Source organism: Pimephales promelas, chromosome 3, assembly GCF_988280905.1.
Source record: "Pimephales promelas chromosome 3, fPimPro1.hap1.1, whole genome shotgun sequence".
Taxonomy (NCBI): Eukaryota; Metazoa; Chordata; class Actinopteri; order Cypriniformes; family Leuciscidae; genus Pimephales; species Pimephales promelas.
This window is the reverse complement of record NC_142771.1, coordinates 35,091,383-35,114,276: the sequence shown is the minus strand read 5'-3', so window position 1 is coordinate 35,114,276 and position 22,894 is coordinate 35,091,383. Positions and strand designations below refer to the sequence as shown.

Sequence of the window (22,894 nt, the reverse complement as noted above, 5' to 3'; positions counted from 1 at the left end):
CATGTAGTGGTACATTTTTCCACTGGGCCACATTGTCCATCATTTAGGAAATGAAAGGAGAAAGATTGAAAAAAATATAGATTTACAATTACTCAAAATCTCACTGTGCGAAAGCAACACTATGATAACGAGTTCAGGTTACAGTTTGTTCTCTAATATTCTCATTCTCACTTCAGATTGATTAGTGTTAGATTGTAGCCGAGAGATCCGCTACGCGTCAGCATAAACCAGGACCACTTTTGTCCCATTCCTCTCTTTGCACACACATCATCAAACTCCCATTGAAATGCTCCAGGCTGAGTCTCTCCCCGCCATGTATCCCAGCAGCCATTCGTCTGAGAAGCCTGTCTTTTCTCTCTGAGTGATGAACTGCCCCAAAACGTCCACGTTTGCAAAAAAAAATTGGGACCACTTATTTTTAATCTGCTCTGTCCGTGCACTAGCTAAAACACATTGATTTAAATAAAGGAATGTTATACTTAGGCATTTATATGGACAGACATGAAAATATGATTAGATCATGAATAGGTTCATTTAAATTTACTTTGTAATCAAGAAAATAATCTTTTTGAACAAGTTCTCTTTTCTCCAAAAACAATCCTCTTACACTCTAAAAAATGCTGGGTTGTTTTAACCCAACTTTGGGTCAAATATGGACTAACCCAGCCGTTGGGTTACATTTTTACATTACATTTTTAACCCAACATTTCGGGTTTGTCCATATTTGACCCAAAATTGGGTTAAAACAACCCAGCATTTTTTAGAGTGTAACATATGAATTTAAAAAACATCATTTTCTTAGACTACACATCTACACATTTAGATTCAATTTAAAAATTAGAAATCTTAACTCACTCCATATCCAACCCAATTGGTTTATTAATATAATTTTAAATGCTTTTAAGTTTTAAAACAGCTTGAATGTAACTCTACACCCCTGCCTCATTTAGTATATGTGGTTCTATGAATATGCAAATGAGCCCCGCCTCCACTCCCTCACACCAGCTCAGAGATCCACTGGTTGACGATCACACGTTAATCTGATTGGTAACAAGGTAGTTTGTGACACCAGAAACACCAGCGAATCAACATGGCATCATGACTTGCGTAAACTTGACTTGAAAGTCCCGTGTTATCTATACGCATTTTGAGCTATGCGCGTATGTCTATGCCGTTAAATGTCCGAGTGATTCCGTGTGTATGTACACTACACGCCGTTAAATTCCCGAGCGAAACGAAGCAAAATGTAGATCTACATCTGGGGAAACAATATTTTTTTTCCTAGGATGGTACGGGAAGACTCATAAATGCTATTAACTAGAGCCCGACCGATAAAGGATTTTGAAGGCCGATACCGATACAAATATAAATCCGATATTCCGATATATCGGCCGATATTTTTTTATTAAATATTGTTGGATTTCACGCACGTGTATAAGAAAAACTAACTTTTCTGCGCAAGATACGTTTGATACTTTTTCTCTATGTCTAAATGTTCACTCCTCGCAACTATAAGTTACGTTTTACAATGCAGGGACTGTAACTAGAGATATGCTAGTTATAAATACGGTAATCATTACTTTATTTAGGCAGAAAAAGTTCATTGTGGTTTCCAAGCTCATTAATGTTAACGTTAGCGGTCTTCCACTGATGATAGTGGCATTAGCTAGCTTTGTGGTTAGCTAGTCTATAATTTAGCAAAAGATAACATCATACTGCAAATTATAAAACATAGATTTTCAATATAACAGGCCAATGAGAGATGATTGAAGCGTGTTTCGTCCATTTTTATTTTATTTTTTAAATATTCATTTATCGGCCATTATAACTGCCGATACCGATATTATGGAAAATGCCTAATATCGGCTGATAATATCGGCCGGCCGATATATCGGTCTGGCTCTACTATTAACCCCAGTGACGGGTAGGTTTAGGGATGGGGTTGGGTTAGGTCATATATTTATACAGTAATGTAACGTTAAGTCAACGGCGTTCATAAACACGCTGAAAAGCGATTATGCGTGTTGATAGCACGGCAAAAATGGAAATACGAATTTGCGTGTCATACATACGCCATTTCATGTGATCATTGACTTATGAATTTACACTTGGGTTGTCTTAAAGCGCATTAAAAACACCACATAGACATATAAACAACATTAAAAGCTTGATTTTCACCACAGGGGGACTTTAAACCATATCAGTTCCTTGAAGCATTCCTTGTACATTGATGCGACTCAAAAACCTATAAAAAACCTCAGACTTTAATGTTGTCAGAGGATATTTTAAAGTTATAGTTCACCCAAAAAATAAACATTGTCATCATTTACTCACCCATTCTGTATGTCGTTCCAAACCTGTATGACTTGCTTTCTTCTGAGAGACATAAAAGAATATATTTTGAAGATTGTTTTTTGCTGCAGGACAAAAGCCATGCGTAATTCAAAATGCAGCGAAACCAACCCATGAGAAAAATCAATATTGAACATTCCTTCATATTAACAGTACATTTGGACCCTATTTCTACAGGCTTTTCTTTGAGTGCACCTGTAGCTCCTAATTTACCCAAAGACGTGTTTTAAAGCATTGTGTCGGGGAAAATAAAAGTAATGTATTGCGTTACTCCCTAAAAAGGTAAATAATTACATACTTTTTATGCAAAATAATGTGTTACGATACTGCCACGTTACCTGGGCTGGGCTGTACTGCTTTATAATCCCAATTTTTTTTATTTTTTGCATTTTTGGCTAATTTAGACGCCCTTTAAGATCAAAAGTGACATGAATAAGCACCAGGCTGGACTTTTTGCCATTCTGGATCACAGAAGAAAGTTCAACCCTCATACTTCAGCAATAAAAACTCAAAAAAATGTGATGTTTACCTAAAGTCATTTTTGCTTATATTATTATGGTTGAATTGGATTAATAAAGGTTAATAAAGTGAGATTAAATACATTGTGTTATTTAATATATTTAACCATTGCAGATTTGCATTACACTGTTCATTTTGTTCATTTAGAGGAATTGTGAATCTGTTTTCGTGCTGAATGTCATGATCACATTTAGTCTACAACAACCATCACGTTCACAAAGAACGTCTCCGCATCTCCTGATTTCACTCAACATGGGGACAGAAGAGGTGTCAGTCTAAGAATTAAGACAACTTATTTGAAAACCTAAAAAAGTAACTTAAATTTAGTTTTATATTTAAAAATAATGCGTTGCTTGTCACTTGAAAATGTAATCTGATTATGTTACCTGTAATGTGTTTCCCTCAATACTGGCAGCACTATCAAACATTATGAATGTTGGTTGTACAACCATTCAGACAGGCCTATGTTTGATTTGCATAGCTATTTCATTTGAGTAATGGAATAGTTTGTGAAATACGTTTTAAGACATTTTGGTCACATTTATGGGTTAATTATGCTTTGTAAGATACACTGAAATGCTGATAATAAAACTAAACCCCTAAGTGTCTTCATATATTGCAGGTTCCATTTCTTGGTTTAAACCTCCCTTACATAAACTTACCACGGTTTCACTACAGTAATGCTGTAGATTAATTCTAAATGTAAGCTATTAGGGGAAGAAGGGAGTGAATCCATAAAGGCTAATTAATTCAACTATGAAATTTTAATAATCAAAATTCCACAGCTTGTGTAACCGAAACCAAATCACAGCACTACAGCGCCAGCCATTGTTTCAGCTCTGGTTACTATGCGCCTAAAAGTACAAATGCCATAGTTCAGCTGTGGTAACTATACAAAGTCGCTTACATGATGAAATTACAGCATGCGGTTTGTTTGAAAGAGAGAGACGCGTTTAAAAAAATCTGTGAAATATTTACAATGCTATGATGCACTCTTCAATACCCCTGGTGTTTTGTAATACTCTTATTTGTTAAAATTGAATGTGAACTATGCTCTATTATTTATTTATGTATTTATTTTTGTTTTGGTTGTTTATGTTCTGTTATTGTCTGTATGTTACCTTTCTGCAATAAAAAAAAATAAAAAATAAAAAAAAAAGAGAGAGAGAGAGACGCGCAAGTTGTTTACTTGCCTAGGCGCGTGCGTGCGCGTCACTGGCGCCCCTAGAGGCTCCACACAGTAGCGGCTCTTTTGTGCGCGATGATGACGTACGCGCTCGTGTGTAGTAGCGTGAACGCGCGCAGTGGTGCGCTCGCTCAGAGGGGGAGAAAAGAGCCGCCGAGGAGGGCAGAAACACAAGAGAGGGGCAGTTTTTTTTTCTACCATAGCACCGCGGCTTGGGGAACAAACCAACTGTGTCGAGTTGGCTGGCATGGAGCTGAGCGTTGCCGTTCTGAGCCGTTTCGAGCCGTCCACCTAAAAAGCCGGGGCATTTCGGGGGCAGTTTGCTGTTGGTCCCGGGGGTTCGTGGAGCCCGTGTGAATCTGTTGCTAGCAGCGCTCGAATGCTAGTTAGCTCCGCTGCTAAGCAGCTAGCCAACACTGCGAATCAATTGTGTCGGAGATCTCGGATTTACGTTTAAAAGCGCTCGCGTTCGTCCGCTGCTCTCGGGATTCGTTTTGACCGTTGAGTTTTGTCTTTTTCCCAAGTGAGGAGACGTTAATAAGCGAACGCGTGAGTTTCTATTTCGATTTATTTTCAAGCAGGGACTTTTTTTTTCCTCCTCTCTATTAGCTTGTTAGCCGCTCTGGTTGGTTTAGTCCAGCTTGTTAGTAGTGTCTGAGATTTCTACTGTAATAGCTGTCAGCGACAACAGCCTCTTGACGAAAAGCCAGATTGTTGACATGAACGGTTTTATCGCGGACTGCGAGTTGTTTAGAGAGGCGATACTTTGAGATGCCGCGCGTGGGATACTTCATGTTTCCAGGGACGCTTTTATTTTCTTGTTAGACTGCTTTATGGGAGTGCTAGTGTGCAGCGTTTTGCTTTAGACAATACTGGTTTTTGCAGGAATTGCACGCGGTCTGATATTTTCTTTTCCCCCCCATGCAAACTAGTTATTCACCTTTTCCCATCAATCGCGCATCGTTTTGATGTGGTTAAATCCCACATTCCAGTCGCGCTCGCGTTGTTTTCTTTATCTAACGTTAGTGATTCCTTGAGCTCCACGGCTGTATTCACGCTGCTTGTGGTACATGGTCACCAAGACAGATCGCTGATACAGGTTTTCATTGGTTTGCGGTCGGGGAAACGGCGAGATTCGGCTTTAAAGTATTATGGATGAACAGACCCGAATGCTGGCTAGCATGGGCGGACTCGGCGGACTCTCTCAAGCCGACGTGGGTGACCCCGATTCGGTTCGGAAGCAGCAGTCCCTCGGTCAACCGCAGCAAGACATAGGGGATATTCTCCAGCAGATCATGGCCATCACCGACGAGAGCCTCGACGAAGCCCAGGCGAGGTAAGACCTGTGAGAGGATAGATAGATAGATAGATAGATAGATAGATAGATAGATAGATAGATAGATAGATAGATAGATAGATAGATAGATAGATAGATAGATAGATAGATAGATAGATAGATAGATAGATAGATAGATAGATAGATAGATAGATAGATAGATAGATAGATAGATAGTGTGCAATAGCAGCTGGACACAATCTTCACCTCATTGCTTTAAATGCAGTCAATCTAAATAGCGGCAATTTGTCTCCTGAAAATCGTGTGATAAAATGTCTTGCACCTTTTTCTTAATTTAAATCATATTTTATTGCATTGTCCCTTTTTAATGCAAGTATAACACAAGCTCACTTAAGGACTTGTTTATTAAGATTTCTACCAGATCATGTAAATGTTATAAATCTTGTGTGAAATCAATGGGGGTTTTCCCCCCTGTTTGCTTGGTTTTTGTTGTGTACTGTAGATATGCAACTCTTGTTTTTTTTGTAATTCAGTTTTTGCCAGGAATATAGCCACATGGCATTAAAGAAAACTATACTGATACTTTTCTTAATTTACGTTTGCGCATATTCTCATCTCACTAGAACTTGGTATGTTAATAGAGAAAAAAGTGTGTTCATTTATTTACCACATTGTTGGATTTTACCATTTCAAGTTAAGTTCTAAATGAATTGGCATTCGGGGGGAAAAAAAACCCTGAATATGCCTTAAATGATCGGTTCATGAGCAATCCGAACTTTCTCGTTGAAAGTTATTATAATGAAAAAGTTTTAGTACTATGAGTCCTTGTATTTGTAATCTCAATGCACTAAATATGCTCCAAATGGATAATGGGACTATAATTACTAAAACCTAAGGATCCAAGTCTTTTCCCCCTCCTAAATGGGGCCAAAAAGGTTTTAGAGGTCAACCAATAGGTTTGTTATCAGGAGCCCATGGGCTCTGTGAAGCCATTTGGTCTTCAGCGTGCGTCTGCCAGATTGAGGCCCCACTAGATAAATGAATTGGATTAATGTGCTACCTCGTCATTAGCATAGATAATCAGCGCGCGGTTAATTAAGTCATCGCCGTCAAACAGTGTCAGACTTAACCTCGAGACGAAAACACCCGATAGGATTGACGACTTTCCCGCCTTTACCCGCAGATCCTCCTCGGGTACAGTTCAGTGTGTTTCTATTGACCGCACTGAAATTGATCTCTTATGGATCGCTAGATTGCGCGCTGTGACCTGCGATCTGTTGAAAGGTCAAGCCGAGCCACGGATCCCGCACAAAAGCTGCCTTTTAATGAGGGATCGTATGTGCGCGTATGCCCTGTGATGTGTCATTAGCTTGTGATTTTCCACCAAGCCATTTGACCACCTGGTTCTCTTAATTAATTCACTTCTCTTTTACCCTCCTCCTCCTCCCTGGTGTTCATCCTTTTCATTGTGTGTTGGGCGCAATCAATTCTCCTATAATGCGTGCGCGTGTGCAGCTGTCCACAAATTGTGTTTCTATTAATGAGATGGAGGGTCGCTACTCGAGCAACTTAGAAACCCAGCGAAATTGCCTTTATATCTATACCGCATTTCTTGGGCGATATTGTGTGGTGACTTTGTTTCCCTTGTACAAAAGAATGATGAGTTGAATGATGATGTTGTGATGGGTGTGCATGACTGTTTTAAGAGGGGTTTTAGGTATTTGGTTGAAAATAAAGCGATCAGCGGTCTTAAGGAATAGGGAATTGTTCACCTAAAAATTACTTTTTCATTTTGCTGAGTAATGAAAGTGAACGGGGTGACCAGCAAGCTCAAAAAATGATAAAGTATAATAAATGTTGTCCATGTGACCTGTGCTCGAATCTCGAAGTCTCATGAAGTCATATTGCTTTGTTTGACGAACAGACCGAGATTGCAAACTCTCCAAAATTGTCATGGATGCCTAAAAACTATGCTTCTTGTAATAACATCAAAATTAAATGGTTTTGTTAAAGCCAAAAATATTATTGTCTACTTTTTTAGTAGGGGTGGGGAGTCACAGTGTACCTCACGATACGATACAAGGCTCATGATACCGATAGTATCACGATACAAGCTAGACAATCCTATGATACGACATCTGTCTAACTATGAAAACACAATGCCTGTGAAAAGGTTCTTTAAGTGCGAAATGTTTTTCAGTCTGTAAATCAAATTTAACATTAAGTAAATAAAAGATTTTATACTTTTTAAAAGCTTAAACGTTTCGTACACTTACACCTTTACCCGCTTATCGACTTGTTGTTTTATATAAACCTGGTACATTTAAATTATATTTACCAATAAAAAGCACAAACGCTCCTGTGTGCATCTGTGTAATTGACCTATGGCTAAGCAACGCCCCCAAACGTGATGAGCCAATCACAGTGCGCATAGCTAACCCAATACACTCGGACATTCTCTGCTTCCACATCCAGTTTCTTTGGTTTTTATGGTTTTTTTTCTTGTAATTTAAGTTTATAATGGTCAAGCGGTGTGCATGGGGTACATGCTACTCCGACACTGTCGCCCAGCCTCTCGGGGTACTAGTGATTTTTTTTATTTTTTTTTTATTTTTTATTACTCTTTCCTAAGCCACATCTCAGCTGAGATAAGTGTCTGCTCTAGTCTGGATTAAGTAATGCAATTAAGCTATGCAGTAGACCACAACACCAACACAAACAAGGATGTCTACATCTGTTCTAAGTTAAGTCAACAACGTATTTGAACGTTATCTTTAACATCTCTAATGTAACGTTAGCCTACATTACAAATTGTTAACGTTAGCTTCTAGCTGCATTGTACATCATGTCACTTAGCTTCATTAACGTATCTGTAAATAACCTAGATAACTAAATGTTAACAATGTTGTGCTGAATGAGTCATGTAAATACTGTAGCACCAAACAGAGATGGCAACGATATGCGGTTTATCACGTTTACACTGTGACCTGTAAATTCTTGCCTGGAACTGAATCGACCTTCTCAACAATAAAAATTATTAATATAACCCTTAATGCATAGTTAAAGCCCTTTAGGTGACTTCAAAATGATATATAATCTTTCTGTCTCCAAAAATCATCAATTGCCTCCAGTGAAATGTCTCCTACTGTGACAGTCACCTACCTGTCCCCGATTGTTGACTGTTTGTCCGAGTGAGTGGAGGGGGCGTGGCTTAGCCATAGGTCAATTGCTCGGTAAATAGACCTTATTCAGAGCAGCGCCATGACAGGTATGAAAGTGAGGCTGTGAGGGATAGACTTGCCGTGTTTCCAATGGCATCCGCTGTAAAAAGCTGAATAAAGCTCCTAGATTACTTACAATTTTCCACAGCTTACTTTGTCGGGAGTTTTTTTGTCAACTGACATTTCTTAGAAAGATGAAAGTGTTTAATGAGCAGAACAATCCGAGAACACATTAAATAACTGTACAGCCCATTGAAGAGATGCAAGTCTATCCCTCACAGCCTCGCTTTCATCAAAGATGGCGCTGCCGTGAATAAGGCGTATAGCGTCAAAGATGTCTCTTTACAACCTATTTGTCCCATCAATAGTATAAAAGCAGAAGTGTGTTAAATGTGGCTTGGCATCTTTTATTTTAGCACTAGCACTGCTGTCCGCCATCCTGTTAAACTCTTTTTCGTAGGCTAGTTAACTTATGTTCACGTTAACTCTACGTTAATATGGACAAACCCAAATGTTGGGTTAAAAATGTAATTCAAAAATATACTGTTGAAAGTGAAAGTTGAAGATTTTAAATTAAATTTGTAACCCAACATTTGGGTTTGTCCATTTGTGTTAAAACAACCCAGAATTAGCATTTTGCATAATTGCAGCCTTTTTTATTCATTAAAATATCAATATTTGGCGCCAGCGTATAGGTTCCCCGTATCGCATTCGCACAGTGAAGGACATGGATATATCGTCATATCAATATTTTGTCCCTAGTTTTTACCATATACAAAACAAGGGTACATTATGCTGACTTGCAGTTTGAAATTGACAATGTAGGCCTAAAAGTTAGGCTCAAAAGAAGGAATACCCTCCGTTCGTATAACATGAAACATTTCATTCAATTTTTGAAGGGGAGTCCGAAAATGTTTTTTTTTTTTTGGTTAGTTTTGTTGCAAGGATTGTCATCGTACCCAATAAAGATAACAAAATAGTTTTTTAAAAACTAGAAAATAGGTAGAAATGCCTCCTTAATCTATGCAGATGCTATTCTATACTGAAAGGTACATTGCAAAAATGTTCTCAAATCTGGAGTCTCTGCATCTTCAAACTGGCGTGAAGATTTGCCACAGCATGTGTCATGTTAATGATGCCAAACTCTATAAATTCTTGTCTTTCATAGCTGGTCATGGCAAGTTTAAATATGCAGAATCAAATTTGAGAGGAACGTTTTTGAACCATATGGAAAAAGGCGGTGTAAATAAACATTGTTCAAAGCTGAGTAAATGACAGAAACGTGTTTTCTTTTTTTGGTGAACTATTCCTTTAAGCTTAATGCAAGATATGGATAGTGATGGACGTAAATGCATTTTCTCTTTAGTCACTTCTTCTCTGTCACTGATATTCTACAGTTATTCTTGAGTATAAGCCCTTGCCACCTTCAGTTATGAAGCAAAGAAGCCCTTCGGTGCTTCCGCACAGACCTGAAATGGTTCAGATACCTGAGAGAAATATGCATTATTATTTTGTCAAGTGCGGGATGGTTTTAGGGCAGATAAGCCAGCTTCATTTGCGGAGTGGAGAGATTGTACCTAGTGCGGTCAGCAATCTTGGACATTATGAGACGTATTGCTTTTCTTTTTAATAAACAGATTTCCTTTATTTGATACTAATGAAATATGCACGGTTGTGGTATCTCATTAAATGGATTTGTGGCTCATCACAATGCCTCTTAAATTAATTGGTATAATGTGTCCCAAACCTGCATTGCTGAGTGGAGGCACGTGCATTGCTCAGAATTGTGCATTGCTGGATTGCTTATTCATGGCATGCTCAAAAATAAGTGTAATGCACATTCACAAGACTTGCTTTGCATTGGTAGATAAGGTCAATTGAATTGATTGGCTAGATTACATCAATCAGAAAAGAGCTAGCTAAGCATTTATAAAAGCACTTTCATGCATGCGTCCTAATTCATTAAGTAGGTTTGTATTATTTATAGATGTGAGATTTCTTTGCCTAGTTAGGGTTTTTGTTTTTCGACATCTTGAACATTTTCTTTTGGCAAAAATCAGACTTGTTCTGATTCCATATACTTGATTTCTGTTTTCTATTCTTCTCTTGATCTGCATTATTTACTGTGGGGGGTCTCTGGTCCCAGTTTAAGGGGTGGGATGTCATCGGTGGGACGGTGGGGGCAGATGCCAGCGCTGTCTGTGCCTGCCGCCCTCAGCCTCTCACCCTGTTGCCCTGTGTCCAGATGCTGGCCAGAGGAGGCACCGGCGCAGTGGACCCCACAGAGGGAGGGGGAGCTGGGGGGGAGCACAGCAGGGTGTGCCCTGCCGCTCAACTTCCAGCACAGGTCAGTACAGGAGCGCATGAGCACCCCCTCCTCTTCTCTCCCCCATCATCCCCTCCATGTTGATGACAAAGAGAAAAATGCACTCTCATACAGTTAAAGAAGCACTTCAGTGGGGCTAAACCTTTTGTTTTTATTTGAATTATGCGATTGCTTCTTAAAAGAACCAAATTCAGACCCTTTTGAATTGACCAAAATGTGAATCAAGTTCTTTTTTGCATTCACGTTGTCCCTGGTCCTAAAAATGGGCTTTTAGTCGGGGCTGTTTTAGTTGTGATTAGTCTACTCTTCAATAACCACTTCAATGTTTTATTGATTTTTTTTTTCTTTTTTCCTCCCTTTACATTTTTATTTATTATATCCTTATTAAATTGAATAATAAAATATTCAATAATAAAGTAAGCAGCTCAGATGATGCCTACATTTTCACAGGAAACTAGGGCTGTCAAACGATTAATCGCACCCAAAATAATAGTTTGTGTTTACATAATATATGTGGGTGCACTGTGTATAATTATATATACATACATATACAAAATAATTATACACAGTCCACCCACATATATTATGTAAACACAAACTTTTTTGTATGCGATTAATCGCAATTAATCGTTTGACAGCCCTACAGGAAACTAAATTAAAACATTTCTTTTGCTGTTTATTTAACAATAGATTAAAAATATGCCCCTCGTTATCTCTAGAAATGAGAATAAGTGACTTATCTCCTTGTTTGTTTCATTGCATGTCATCATTCTCTTTGCATAGTAACCTTTAATGGCCAAAATATTTCTGATTATGTGCATGAGGAGGTAAAGTAAACCCGATGGACGCCTTAAAGTAAAGCAAACTCAAAACGCCTCATGAGATGGTTTTCGTTTTAAGATTAGTTTGTATAAAAGCCACATATATTCACCCACTCTTAGGCCAAGAGAACCAAACGCTCTTAGATTTCACATAATACAATTGATAAAAAAGATCATCCACATGTCACATCCCAGGAAAGATTTTGGTTGCATCAGTTGTCTTTTCATGATCACCCATCCATTGAGACAAGTTTAGGTTTGTGCTTGTACTACCAGTTGTGATTCCTTGATGTTTTTGTGTTTGTCTTGCTCATATTTGCAAAAAGAAAGAAGCGATCTATTTTTACCTTTAAATGTTTGTGCGTCTTGCATTGAATTCTACATACCTGAAATATTTGGGTGTGAACGCATCAAAGCCAACAAAGAAGATTTTAGGCTGCGAATGAAGTCTTGGAAGCTAACTTCAGATTTACTTCAAGTTGGATAATACTCAAGACAATTGGAAAGCAGGCAATGTGATAAGACATGCTAACTAATCAACGCTAACCGATTCAGCATTGCCCAAGCTTGTGCCGTTGCCCATTTCCAACAAAATTACCCAATGAGTTGCACTGTGTGTCATCAGCTATAAGGCCTCATCCACAAAAAACAATCTTTTTTTGGGATTTCCCACGTTATCTGTTTGCCTCGGAGCAAAAGGGAAACATCCTAACTTTGTTTAGTTGCGGCCAACTGCAATATTAGGTAGCGAGTGCTGTTGAGTTCAGGACTTTCTCATAAAAGATTATTCAGGGTAGTTGGAGGGCTGAAATGCATTGCATTTTTTGATATGCAATGCCGAGAGAGTATTTTTAAGTGTGTGTCGCATGATTTGTGGGTTTACCATTTTAATCCCAGCTGTTAGTTGGACGGCTTTAACGAAAACACCTCGATTATTGGCATTTGTTCGGGGTTAACGATGCTCCTAGAAAGCATGCTTCATCTGCTCTCTAATACAGTAGCGCTGAAATCTGGCTGCGTGTAGATAAGCTTCCCCGGCATCAGAGCTCACCGAGCCTGGAAATAAAGTTTGCTGATGGGAGACTGCCCTGAAATGATCGATGATTGGATTTAGCACATATGATTCTGGCTTTGAGAAGAATGTTTCCTCTGCGAGACAGAGGGTCCTCGCTTGTTTTGATATTCTCCAGACCTGCTCGATAAATTAAGCACGTTCGGGGTGTAAAAAGGGCTGGATAATACCATTAAAGGGTGGAATGCTTTTCCCTGAAGACAAATGAGGACCACGTGTCAGTTACTCATTTAGCCGGAGTGAGCCGAGACTGCTGCTGTATCTTCTCAATCTACAGACACTGAGCTTTTTAAAAGACTCGCGTTTTAGTGTGTCCATTACGTCCTGATTGATTCTTGAGTAGATGTTTGCACCTGTGATTGTAATCATATTCTGCTGCGAATGTTAAAGGTTGTTGTTGGTATGTCTTCAATAACCATAAATCCTCTGGTTTGTTTGGCAGCGAAACGACGTGTGCTTTAAATTGAGACTTTGAAGAGTCTATCATTAATGATTCTCTAAAAAACAATGCTTAACCAATAGCTAGAGAGCAGAGTCAATGAAAGGATGGCGATTGAGAGCACTTGATATGCTCAAAATTCGCAAAAATGTGAAGCCATCATTGGGTTTTGTGTATGTTTTCTATTGATCGTGGCAGCAGTAGTTCAGCAAATGAAGTGTTGTAGATGCATGTCTGTTGAAATGTTGTAAATATCGTGGTAGATGGGGAACTGGATTTTGCACATTGTATTTGGAAAATTTTTGTGCCATGACCTTATTTGAATAATTTATTTAGCCTATCAGGCACTCAAATAACACACGTACACACAAAGTATGTAAATAAATGGCTCTGTCATTGGCCTTGAATTTCCCTCTACGGATTTATTTCTTATTGGTAGATTTCAAAACGGACAGAAGGGCAATTTGTTAATTGGGCACAGATGCCAATAAAGTTAAAATGGCCAAATACTGATCGATTGGTCGGTCTTTCACTGTTTGAAATGAAATCTAATCAGTCTCTCTCTAACGCTTTCCTTCTCTCTTCCAGAAAACACGCACTGAACTGCCACAGAATGAAGCCGGCTCTCTTCAGTGTTTTATGCGAGATCAAAGAAAAAACTGGTAAGTCGTTCGCTTGTGTCGTCAAGCCGCACTCCCACATTTCGAGGAGATCTTTTTCATTACGCTGTATTGATTCTGCATTGACCATATGCAGAGACAGGTGTTTAATAATCATCAGTCTGAATGTATCGAGTCCCCGTGCTTTCTGCGTCAGTAGGGTTCCTCTGGGCTTTCCAGGTGTCTTATTGTATCGCCCACTGCAATCATTAAGTGTCATAGCAATGGGTTCAATGTTTACAATGTGTGAGATCTCACTTGAATGCATTTCAGAGCTTTGAACTGGCAACAAGTGCATCTGCTTCACTCTCGTTGTTGCTTTCTCATTGTGAACCCAGTCCACACCATCCATCCCGGTCCGAACAGGTAACGGCTCTCGCATCTCAACTCGGAGATCCACAGTGGTCAGTTTTCTGGCAGATCTGCAGCTTTCCCTGCTCAAACGAGAGGCTGACAAATGATTAAATATTTATGGAGGTGTTGGCGTTGTCTTTGTGCCATGGTTTCTCTCGTTTCTTTCCTGTCATATCCTGCAGCTTGAATCCATCTCGGGTTCTGTAACAAGCATGCTCATGTGGAATTACAGTGCAAAAATGATGTGCAACGGTCTGTTTGTGGCAATCTGTCAATAACCCAGTCTTACTTTCCTATAATTGGATGCAAGTAAAGGGTAGGCTAGAGGAATGGGTATTGGGGGTTGTCCCTGTTGCCAAGGCAACCTGCTGTCTTATTTACCTAATGTCATTCACTTTGATTTTCACATTTAGCCTGCCAGTGGAGAAAGGGCCGGGGAGAAATGCAGCACTAAATGGAAGGTGTTGTCGGCAGTGCAGACAGGCGAAGTTAATGGTCAGAATTTTTCCATATATCACTTCGGTTATCGCCAAACTTAATCTAGAATTCGTGTTTTACCCTGAAGACTTCGGCGTAAATGAGCTGATTTACTAGATGACAGGAACAAGGCCATTAGTGTCTGATCCGAGCCGTGGTTTTGCGTTTAAGGCCTGTTTGTGGCAGTTTCGTTGCGACAGGATTATTTTTTTGCACCAAAACTTTGCAGTAAATGATGGAATCCTCAATTCAGTTATATGTAATTTATATTATATACATGTAATATCTTGTCTGAAATCTATTAGGGGTGGAAGAAAAATCAATTCACATATTAATTGCGATTCTATCTTCTGCCGATTCACAAATTAAAAAATCGATTTTCTTTTTTACACTTCTTTAACCTCGCAGTGTATATTAAAAAAAAAAAGTACCTCGGACACAGCCAAAGATGCATGTGATCTCGAGTTCTCATTCACAGCTTATTGCGCTTGAATGGTCAAATACACAAATGATTATGTAAAAATGCACACCGTGTGAAGTATTGACATAAATGCAGTCTGTTATGTCCTACGTGAACACAAACAGTTGGGAGCAAATCAGTCGTTTAACATTATATTAGATCGGTGCATTTGTTCTTAAAGGGACAGCAGCCTAAAAATATGTTGCTGACTGTTTTGTGAATTGAATTTTTTTTAAAAAAAACAGAAAATCACTCACTGTTTTTGTCTGAATCACTTTTGTATCTTAATTATGAATAAATTAAATTTAATCGTAAAGACTCAATTTATATACCATCTAGTGAAGACTACTATTTTATTTTTATGTTTGATTCAATCACACATCTGTTAGGCTAAATAAAATGAGGCTACTATATCTGAAAAACTAAATTTAATTTGTGTATTTTTTCTATTTTATTTTCCCTATTGTTGATTTATTTTCCAGCATTATATTTGCAAAAGTTTTTATTTTTGTATCAAGGAATTTATTTACAAAGTAAGCTGCCTTGCAGTCATTACACACACGACTGGTAGTCTTCTGTAATAAAGTAAGTTAGCTTAAATGACATTTGTTTTATAATAATGGGTTGACTAAAATAACAGTTTTGGGGGAAAAATTAAACCAGATCCCACCTGCGCATATGCAACTTCTTTCCACTTGACCCATACGTATGAAAATATCTGAGACCGAGGCCGTGAATTCTAATCTCTATCCCCCGGCGGGGGAAAAAAAAGTTAAAATTTGTAGTGTGGGAAGACTCTGGGTTTCCAAAAAACGAACGTGGGTTGTCCTTGAAGATGGATAATCAATTGTGTCCAGAAATGTGGACGAAGAGTGGCTGCAAAAGGAGGAAGTACCTCGAACATGTTGTCCCATATTCGCGAACACCATAAAGTTGAGTGCAGATTAAGTTAATTCCATTTATAACTTAAGGCCGTATTGTAAAAAAATATAGCTGTGCAATAAATCAAATCACTATATGCGTGCGTCTATGAATATACAGCGTAAAAGACTGCTATATTGAAATCTATATGTTCTGTGTGTCTGTGTGAATGAATGTGCAGCGCTGTTTTGCCTAGTAGCCTACATACTGGAGTATGTGTAACGCTCATGGTGTTTAAAGCGTCTGCCGTCTCACTCACTATACGAGAACATATCCAGAGCTGCTCTGAGAGAACTTAATGAGCATTTCATAAGTTTATTTATTTTAGTTTATGCTGCTATGATAATCTCAGGAAAATATAAACAAACATGGCCCTGGACTTTTTGTTCTTCCATTTATGCTGTCCAAGAGGAAGGCCAGTTTAATCTAAAGAGAAATAAGTTATTCCTTATTTTGTTCAAATGGGAGATGTGCAGCTTTGTTTGTATTTTTTCAAAAGGTAGACTCGTATACTTCATATACTACTTTTTTGTTGTTTTTATCATTTAAAAAAGTTTGAACTATATGTTCAACCAAAGAAGATCTGCATTCATTCATTTAAGGGCATTGTAGCTGATGATGATTATGATAATGACTGTTTAATAATGGATACCGTGATATTTTCTGAGACCATTATCATACCGTGAAAATCTTTACCTGTTACGTTAGGGATGCATCGATATGAAAATGTTGGCCGATACCGATATATTGGCCGATAAATCTAAATCCACATTTGTATATATTTTCGAGAGCCTGATTACAAAAACAAAAGTCTCATCATTATAATCCATGTCCCAAACACACACTTATAATGTTCCCATTGACTGTATTTTCACTGTATTTTCATTTTTTGCAGTGATTCCAATCCTATTTCAGGCAATTCAGAATCATCTTGTTGAACAGTGCGCATCTGAAGCTTCTCAGCTGAAGGAAATAATATTTTATTTATTAACTTTAATATATCAACCAGATTTCCTTATCGGGCCGATAATGATAACATTAAAAATGATTATTTATCGGCCGATACCGATATGGTGACCGATATATTGTGCGTCACTAGTTACAACTCTATTTATATCAATTCGATTTTTTTTCTTCTTCGAGACTGCAGTCAAATTGGAAAATAAATAAAACCCTAAACAAAATCAAATCTGTGCATAAATCTGATCGATTTTTAATCGAAATGTGAGGTACCGAAAGAAAATTCGAAATGTATTTACAAAAAGTTATATCTTTGATTTTTATTTATTTAATAATGGAGCCAAATGGTTTTCATAATGTTGCCTGTTCTACATTGATCCTATGAAGCATTTCTTGTGCTTCTGTTCACTGGTGAATGTTTAAATAAGTATAATTTAATGGAAACCATTTGGAAAATTCAGGAATTTTGCATCCAAAATCTATGGCAACAATTTTTTAAACATAAACGTTCTTGTATTATAATAGGAATAATGCGTAGTAGGGCTGGGTAATAAATATCGATTTCTTGATACTAATCGATTCTCATTTTTACGAAAACCGATATCGATTCTTAAATCTCAAGAATCGATTAGTCATCCTGTTTCATTACAATGAATGGAACATTGTATCGCGGCTGCGCGCATCCAAAAAATCGCATTAATCTTTGTCTTTGGTTACTATTGATATGAAACAAATTTCAAATTACGTCCATTTTCTTTAGAAATTCAAAAACATAAATAGCGTTTTGGCGCTGTGGCGTGAGATCCCTCTGGCGCAGCTCAAGAGAATACCAGTCGATAATACCAGTCACAGCGCCAAATAAACATGAATGAGCATCTGAAAGTGTGTTAAAAGATAGAGTACAACTTATCGAAATCAATATCATGTCACATTGATTCGCTCAATCAGCGTTTCAACCGAGGAAAGACGTCAGTTGAACAGCTTGTAATCAATGTCATCGTCATATTTACCTCAGAAAACCCACATAAACTCGTTCGTCAGCTAGAGAAAATAACTCTTGAGAGGAGCATTTTGCTAAATATACACCATATTACATATGCATTATAATCTTAATGTTCTTCAATATTTAATGCATATTTGAATAAATCTGGCAAGTTTCTATGACAGCCACCATTTAAATGTTTCTATTTTATATAATCTTCTTATTATAAAAATAAATAAAAGTGTAATTTAAGTGTTTGTAGCTACAAAACAGTTCATTATTACCTTCATATTAGGCTAATGAAGCCTAGTAGGCTACAACTAGAATCCCATAGTTCACAGCATTAGTTAAGAGATTTGATTTCCTTGAGAAAATTTGCCATTTATTGGAACTGATATCCAAAATAATCAATATTGAATCGAATCCGAATCGAATTGTAAGCTTGTGAATCGAAATCGAATCGAATTGTGAAATTTGTGTCAATACCCAGCCCTAATGCGTAGTCTTATTCATTGTATGCGTATAGATTATATCTTTTTTTGTCTTGTGCAAATTCCGAAAAGAGAAGTAACCATAAACGTTAGGTAGAATGTGAATCCTTACATTTCTTATCTATGGTATTGAGTGATTGGTGAGATCGAAACACATTTACAAAAGTCAGTTTAGCATTTGAATAAAAGCACAGGGTTGTCTCGCACTCTCTGTGCGATGGAGAAGAGATGTATTGTTTTGCTTTAAAATCAGTTTGGACTTCTAAACAGGCCTCTGAGTGTGCTTGTGTGGTGGATGGTGTCCATCATGGTGATCAGCACGTCCCCTATATATATATATATACCTGCACTGTTTTTCTCCAAGACTCCCCGCTGCTTTTATCTCCTGCCTCTGGAATGTGAATTAAAGAAGGCAGCCTCCTCTTCTGCACATGATTGTAGTGCTGATCAGTAGTCTTTACATCTGTTTTCTACAGTCTCGGTGTGTCTGCCTCGGTCTCACTCTCTCTCTGTCCTACACCGAACAGCAGGGATAAAAGCAAGCTGGAGCTCAGGCCTTTCCCTGGCGCTGCGGTCTTGTCCTCTCCTCCTCCTCCTCCCTCCTGATGCCTTGCTTCCATTCTTGAAAGAGAAGTCTTGCTCTGAACTCGGGGCTTTGATATGGTAATGGAGGTGGAGGGGAGGGTTAGGGAAGAGTGGGGGAGGGGCGTTGAATTCCTCTGAGTGCTGCTGCAGTTGGGAAGATTGTTTTTTATTGTTAAGGAAATGTTCTGCTCAAATGCAAGTCACACTAACCCCCCCTCAAATATTTCCATCTGTTTAACATAAACTTCATGTGCGTGAAATGTAAGATTTGTTAATTAATCTCCTTAGAAACAAATTAAGAGAGAGAGATGAGGTTTCTGAGCCAATTGTCTCTCCGGTCTTGTCCCTCCCCCATAGACTTAAAAAAAAATGGTTGCAGCAAGTTGATTCTCACCCTTTCCGGCACCCTGACTTTTGTTCTGGCGGCCCAGCTCGTCGCAGAGGTCACAAGCTTTTGTACGTTCTGTTTTTACTGGTTTTTGAATTGTAAATGAAGCGTAGCCAATAAAATTATAGGTAGTTGACATGAAACATGTACACGAGCCGTTTGGTTTTTTCTTCACCTTTAAGGTTTAAATGTATATAACCACAGTGAAAATCTGAGATTCAAACAGTTGTTTGAGTAAAAAATGAATTTAACAAAAACATTTGTGAGTATTGATCATGTGTTCTTGCCTCTGTTGAAGCACAAGATGCCCTTTTGATCATTCTCTCAAGTTACTGCAGATAAACAACAGGTTTACCCAAACGTCGGCGTTCTGAAATGATAATTCGGGTTACTTTTCCAACTTTTCGATTGTAGATGGGCCTAATATAACCGAATTACAAAATAGAACAATTATAACTAGTGGTCTCAGATCCTATTAAACATACTACGGGAGAAGTGTATATTTTATTTGCTGTTCCCTTGCATATGAACAAAAATTTAATGTCCTCTCTCAATATAATGTCCAAAAATCGCATGATCAATTATTAAGAGAAAAAAAGACCTTCAGAACAGTTTAAGATTAAATGTGTCGTGTCAATGACTTTTCGCACCGGGACGAATTTCGCGCACGTGATATTCACCTATGTTTAACGCCTCGTGACTAAACAAAGGGCACCAATGTGAGAGTACACACCGACGCGTAAATGCGTAAAAGCGTCATTTTTTTTAAAAACACCTAGGGTTTGTTTTTTTTAGTTTGGCGCTTTTGCTCACGTGTTTGGAGCTCCTGAAGTTACAGTAAAACACAACTTGGGGCCGCTTAAACACAAAACGGTCTTGCCAAAAAAAATGCTGGCGAATAACGCGCGCTGATATTCGTCCCGGTGTGTACGGGCCTTCAGACTGCAGGTTACCCAACCACCCAAATGCACTTTCTTGTGTCCTTCACTTACTGTTGAGGGACATATTGAACCGAATTGTACCATGCTGAGCTTAATCTTGCATTGTGAATTCATGTTGCTGAAGGATTCATGGTTGAATCTCTTAGCATTTCTACAGCCGTTAACTCCCTTGCTAATAGCTTATAATAGTGAAGTCATGTGATGTTTGTAGAGTACCTACCAGAAGAACCGGCCAGGTCAACTTTACCCTCGGTGCGTTGTTTCTTCTATTAAAATCACAGAAACAAATGCATGATTTGGCAGGACTAAGAATCCAATGGCCTCAAAGAAACCTAGCAATGCATGAATTAAATATGAGTTTTATTTTTTAATGTCTGAATGTGGTTAATGGTTTGTAAAACCATGTCTAATAGGCTTTAAAAGGACAAAATGTCCAGTATCTCTCCAGTGCAATGGTGAGTTATGACGTGTTAACATGAAATAATCATTTTTGGTCTCTTGAAGTACTTTTTTACTTGTGTTTTTTTCTAGTAACTAGCAACTAGGCCACATAAGAGTGGTCATAAGAAAAGTTTTAGATTCCAACTGGCTCAAACATATAAACTTGCCTTAGTGGTGTTTTACATGATGCATGATTTGGAGATGCCAGGCTTGATTGGTAACTTACCCTGTCAGTTTAAGTAGCAAACTATTCAAAGTGATCAAACAGTATGGCACCAACAAATGCCTTTCCAAGTAGCCTATTGAAAAACTTTACCATCAAGCTAGCGTGTAAAACTTGGAGATGGTTTGCATGTAGTTCTAAAACAAGCCCGTCTGGTTCTGACAAAAGGACTCAAATTCTTGTGTGTAACCAGCCTGTAGGATTTACATAACTCCAGTTTCTCAGTCTGGTCGGCCAAAGACCTAATTAAGGCTTTTTAATTATCATTCATTTTTGAAAGACCTTAATTTGAACCCTCTTGTAAAATTTTATGAGTTGTTGGAAATCTCTTGACTCGTTTTACGAGACAGAGCCTGCAGGCCTATGGGTAAAAGAGCCGGCGGAGTGTGAGACTTTTTACAACTTAAATAAACTGCGACGGAGATAAACTCAGACGAACCGTTACTCTAACAAACTAAACGTTTGTGCACCGCGACTAAAGCAATCAAGCTGGCCCCAGAATTAACGGCAAAAATGTCTGTTTTGAATATTTATAACAGGCAAACGTATAAAACTAGCATCCCGAACATCATCATTTGGTAGTGTCCCCTCCATTTCATTCGACATTTCTTGTGTGGCGCTCTGTCACTCAATCTGTTTTTCTCTCCTCTGTTCTAGGAGTGAGAAAGATAGAGTGTGAAGGGGGGAGAGAGAGAGAGAGAGACAGCGATAGAGAGAGATTGATGAGGCAGTAAGAGCAGCAGTAATTACTCTGTGTCCATTCCCCACGCCGGATTGGCAGACGGCTAATATCACACAGACCCCTGGCCCTGACAGGCGCCCCCCTTCCCCCCATCACAAGGTCCAGAATGGTGGGGGGGAGAGAGCGTCACCCCGAACACTCGGCTCTGTCCTAATGCTGTGTGGGCTGAGCGTCTTTCCTCTCATTACGTTGTTCCTCGAGGAATCAAGCCTTTTCTCAGGACTGGACAAGCAAAATTGGATGGTGCACTTGTGAATGCAAGGAAACGTTTAAAATGCGTCCAGGCCCTTCTTCGAGTTGATCAGCCCAAGTGCTTCCTCTGCTCTAATGGTTTAATTTATTGGAAAATGCAATTTGAAGATGACATGAAATCTTAATTGACCCTATTTACTAAATGATTGTGCCTGGTCCTATTGTGCACAATTCATCAGTGTGTGATGTTCTCATTTCATCAAAATGCAGTAATTTTACGCTTTGCATGTGTGGGCAGCAACGTTTCTGCTGACGTGACCAAAAATGTAAATACGGGGAGAAATTATATGAAGCATTAGCATTATAGACCAGTGGCTCGCGACCTTTTTGACACCAGTGCTTACCTTTGTTCACAACTATTATATTTAAAGGCCCCATTGCTTTTCCAATACTTTGTGATTTACTGGACGATACGCTTGGCTCAGGAGACGATGCACAGCATTGAGTTTAAATGAGAACGAGACGATATTTTTAAGAAACGCAACACTATTTCAGAAATATTCAATGAGAAATGAAAGTCTTTTAGTCACAAAATGCATTTTACTTAACTAATCTAGGGCTGTTACTAATGATTATTTTGGTAATTGGTCAATAGTTTTGGCATTTGAGTAATTTTTGTGGCGATTAAAAATAGACCTGAGTAGCCTTTTAAAATGACTTAAAATACATATATTATAATAATGAGACAATAATTGGTTTAAGTATCGAAATCAAGTGATTTTATGGTTTTATTGAAAAACACTGTTTATAATATTATGGATATTTAAAAAAAATCAACTTGTTTA

The 22,894-nt window shown here is 38.3% G+C and overlaps 1 protein-coding gene across 2 annotated transcripts in view; it reads left to right on the top strand.

Annotated features, from left to right (window-relative positions):
* Positions 1 to 4,160: 4,160 nt before the first annotated feature.
* Positions 4,161 to 22,894, top strand: part of pbx4 (pre-B-cell leukemia transcription factor 4) — a 54,860-nt gene continuing 36,126 nt past the window's right edge. Inside the window, exons 1-3 of one of the 2 annotated variants that reach the window (XM_039686226.2) lie at positions 4,161 to 5,393; positions 10,821 to 10,922; positions 13,822 to 13,895. In XM_039686226.2, coding sequence (XP_039542160.2) covers positions 5,209 to 5,393; positions 10,821 to 10,922; positions 13,822 to 13,895 — 361 coding nt within the window. In that variant the 5' untranslated portion in view covers positions 4,161 to 5,208. The remainder of the gene's footprint in view (positions 5,394 to 10,820; positions 10,923 to 13,821; positions 13,896 to 22,894) is intronic. The other variant, XM_039686229.2, reaches the window with a different exon arrangement.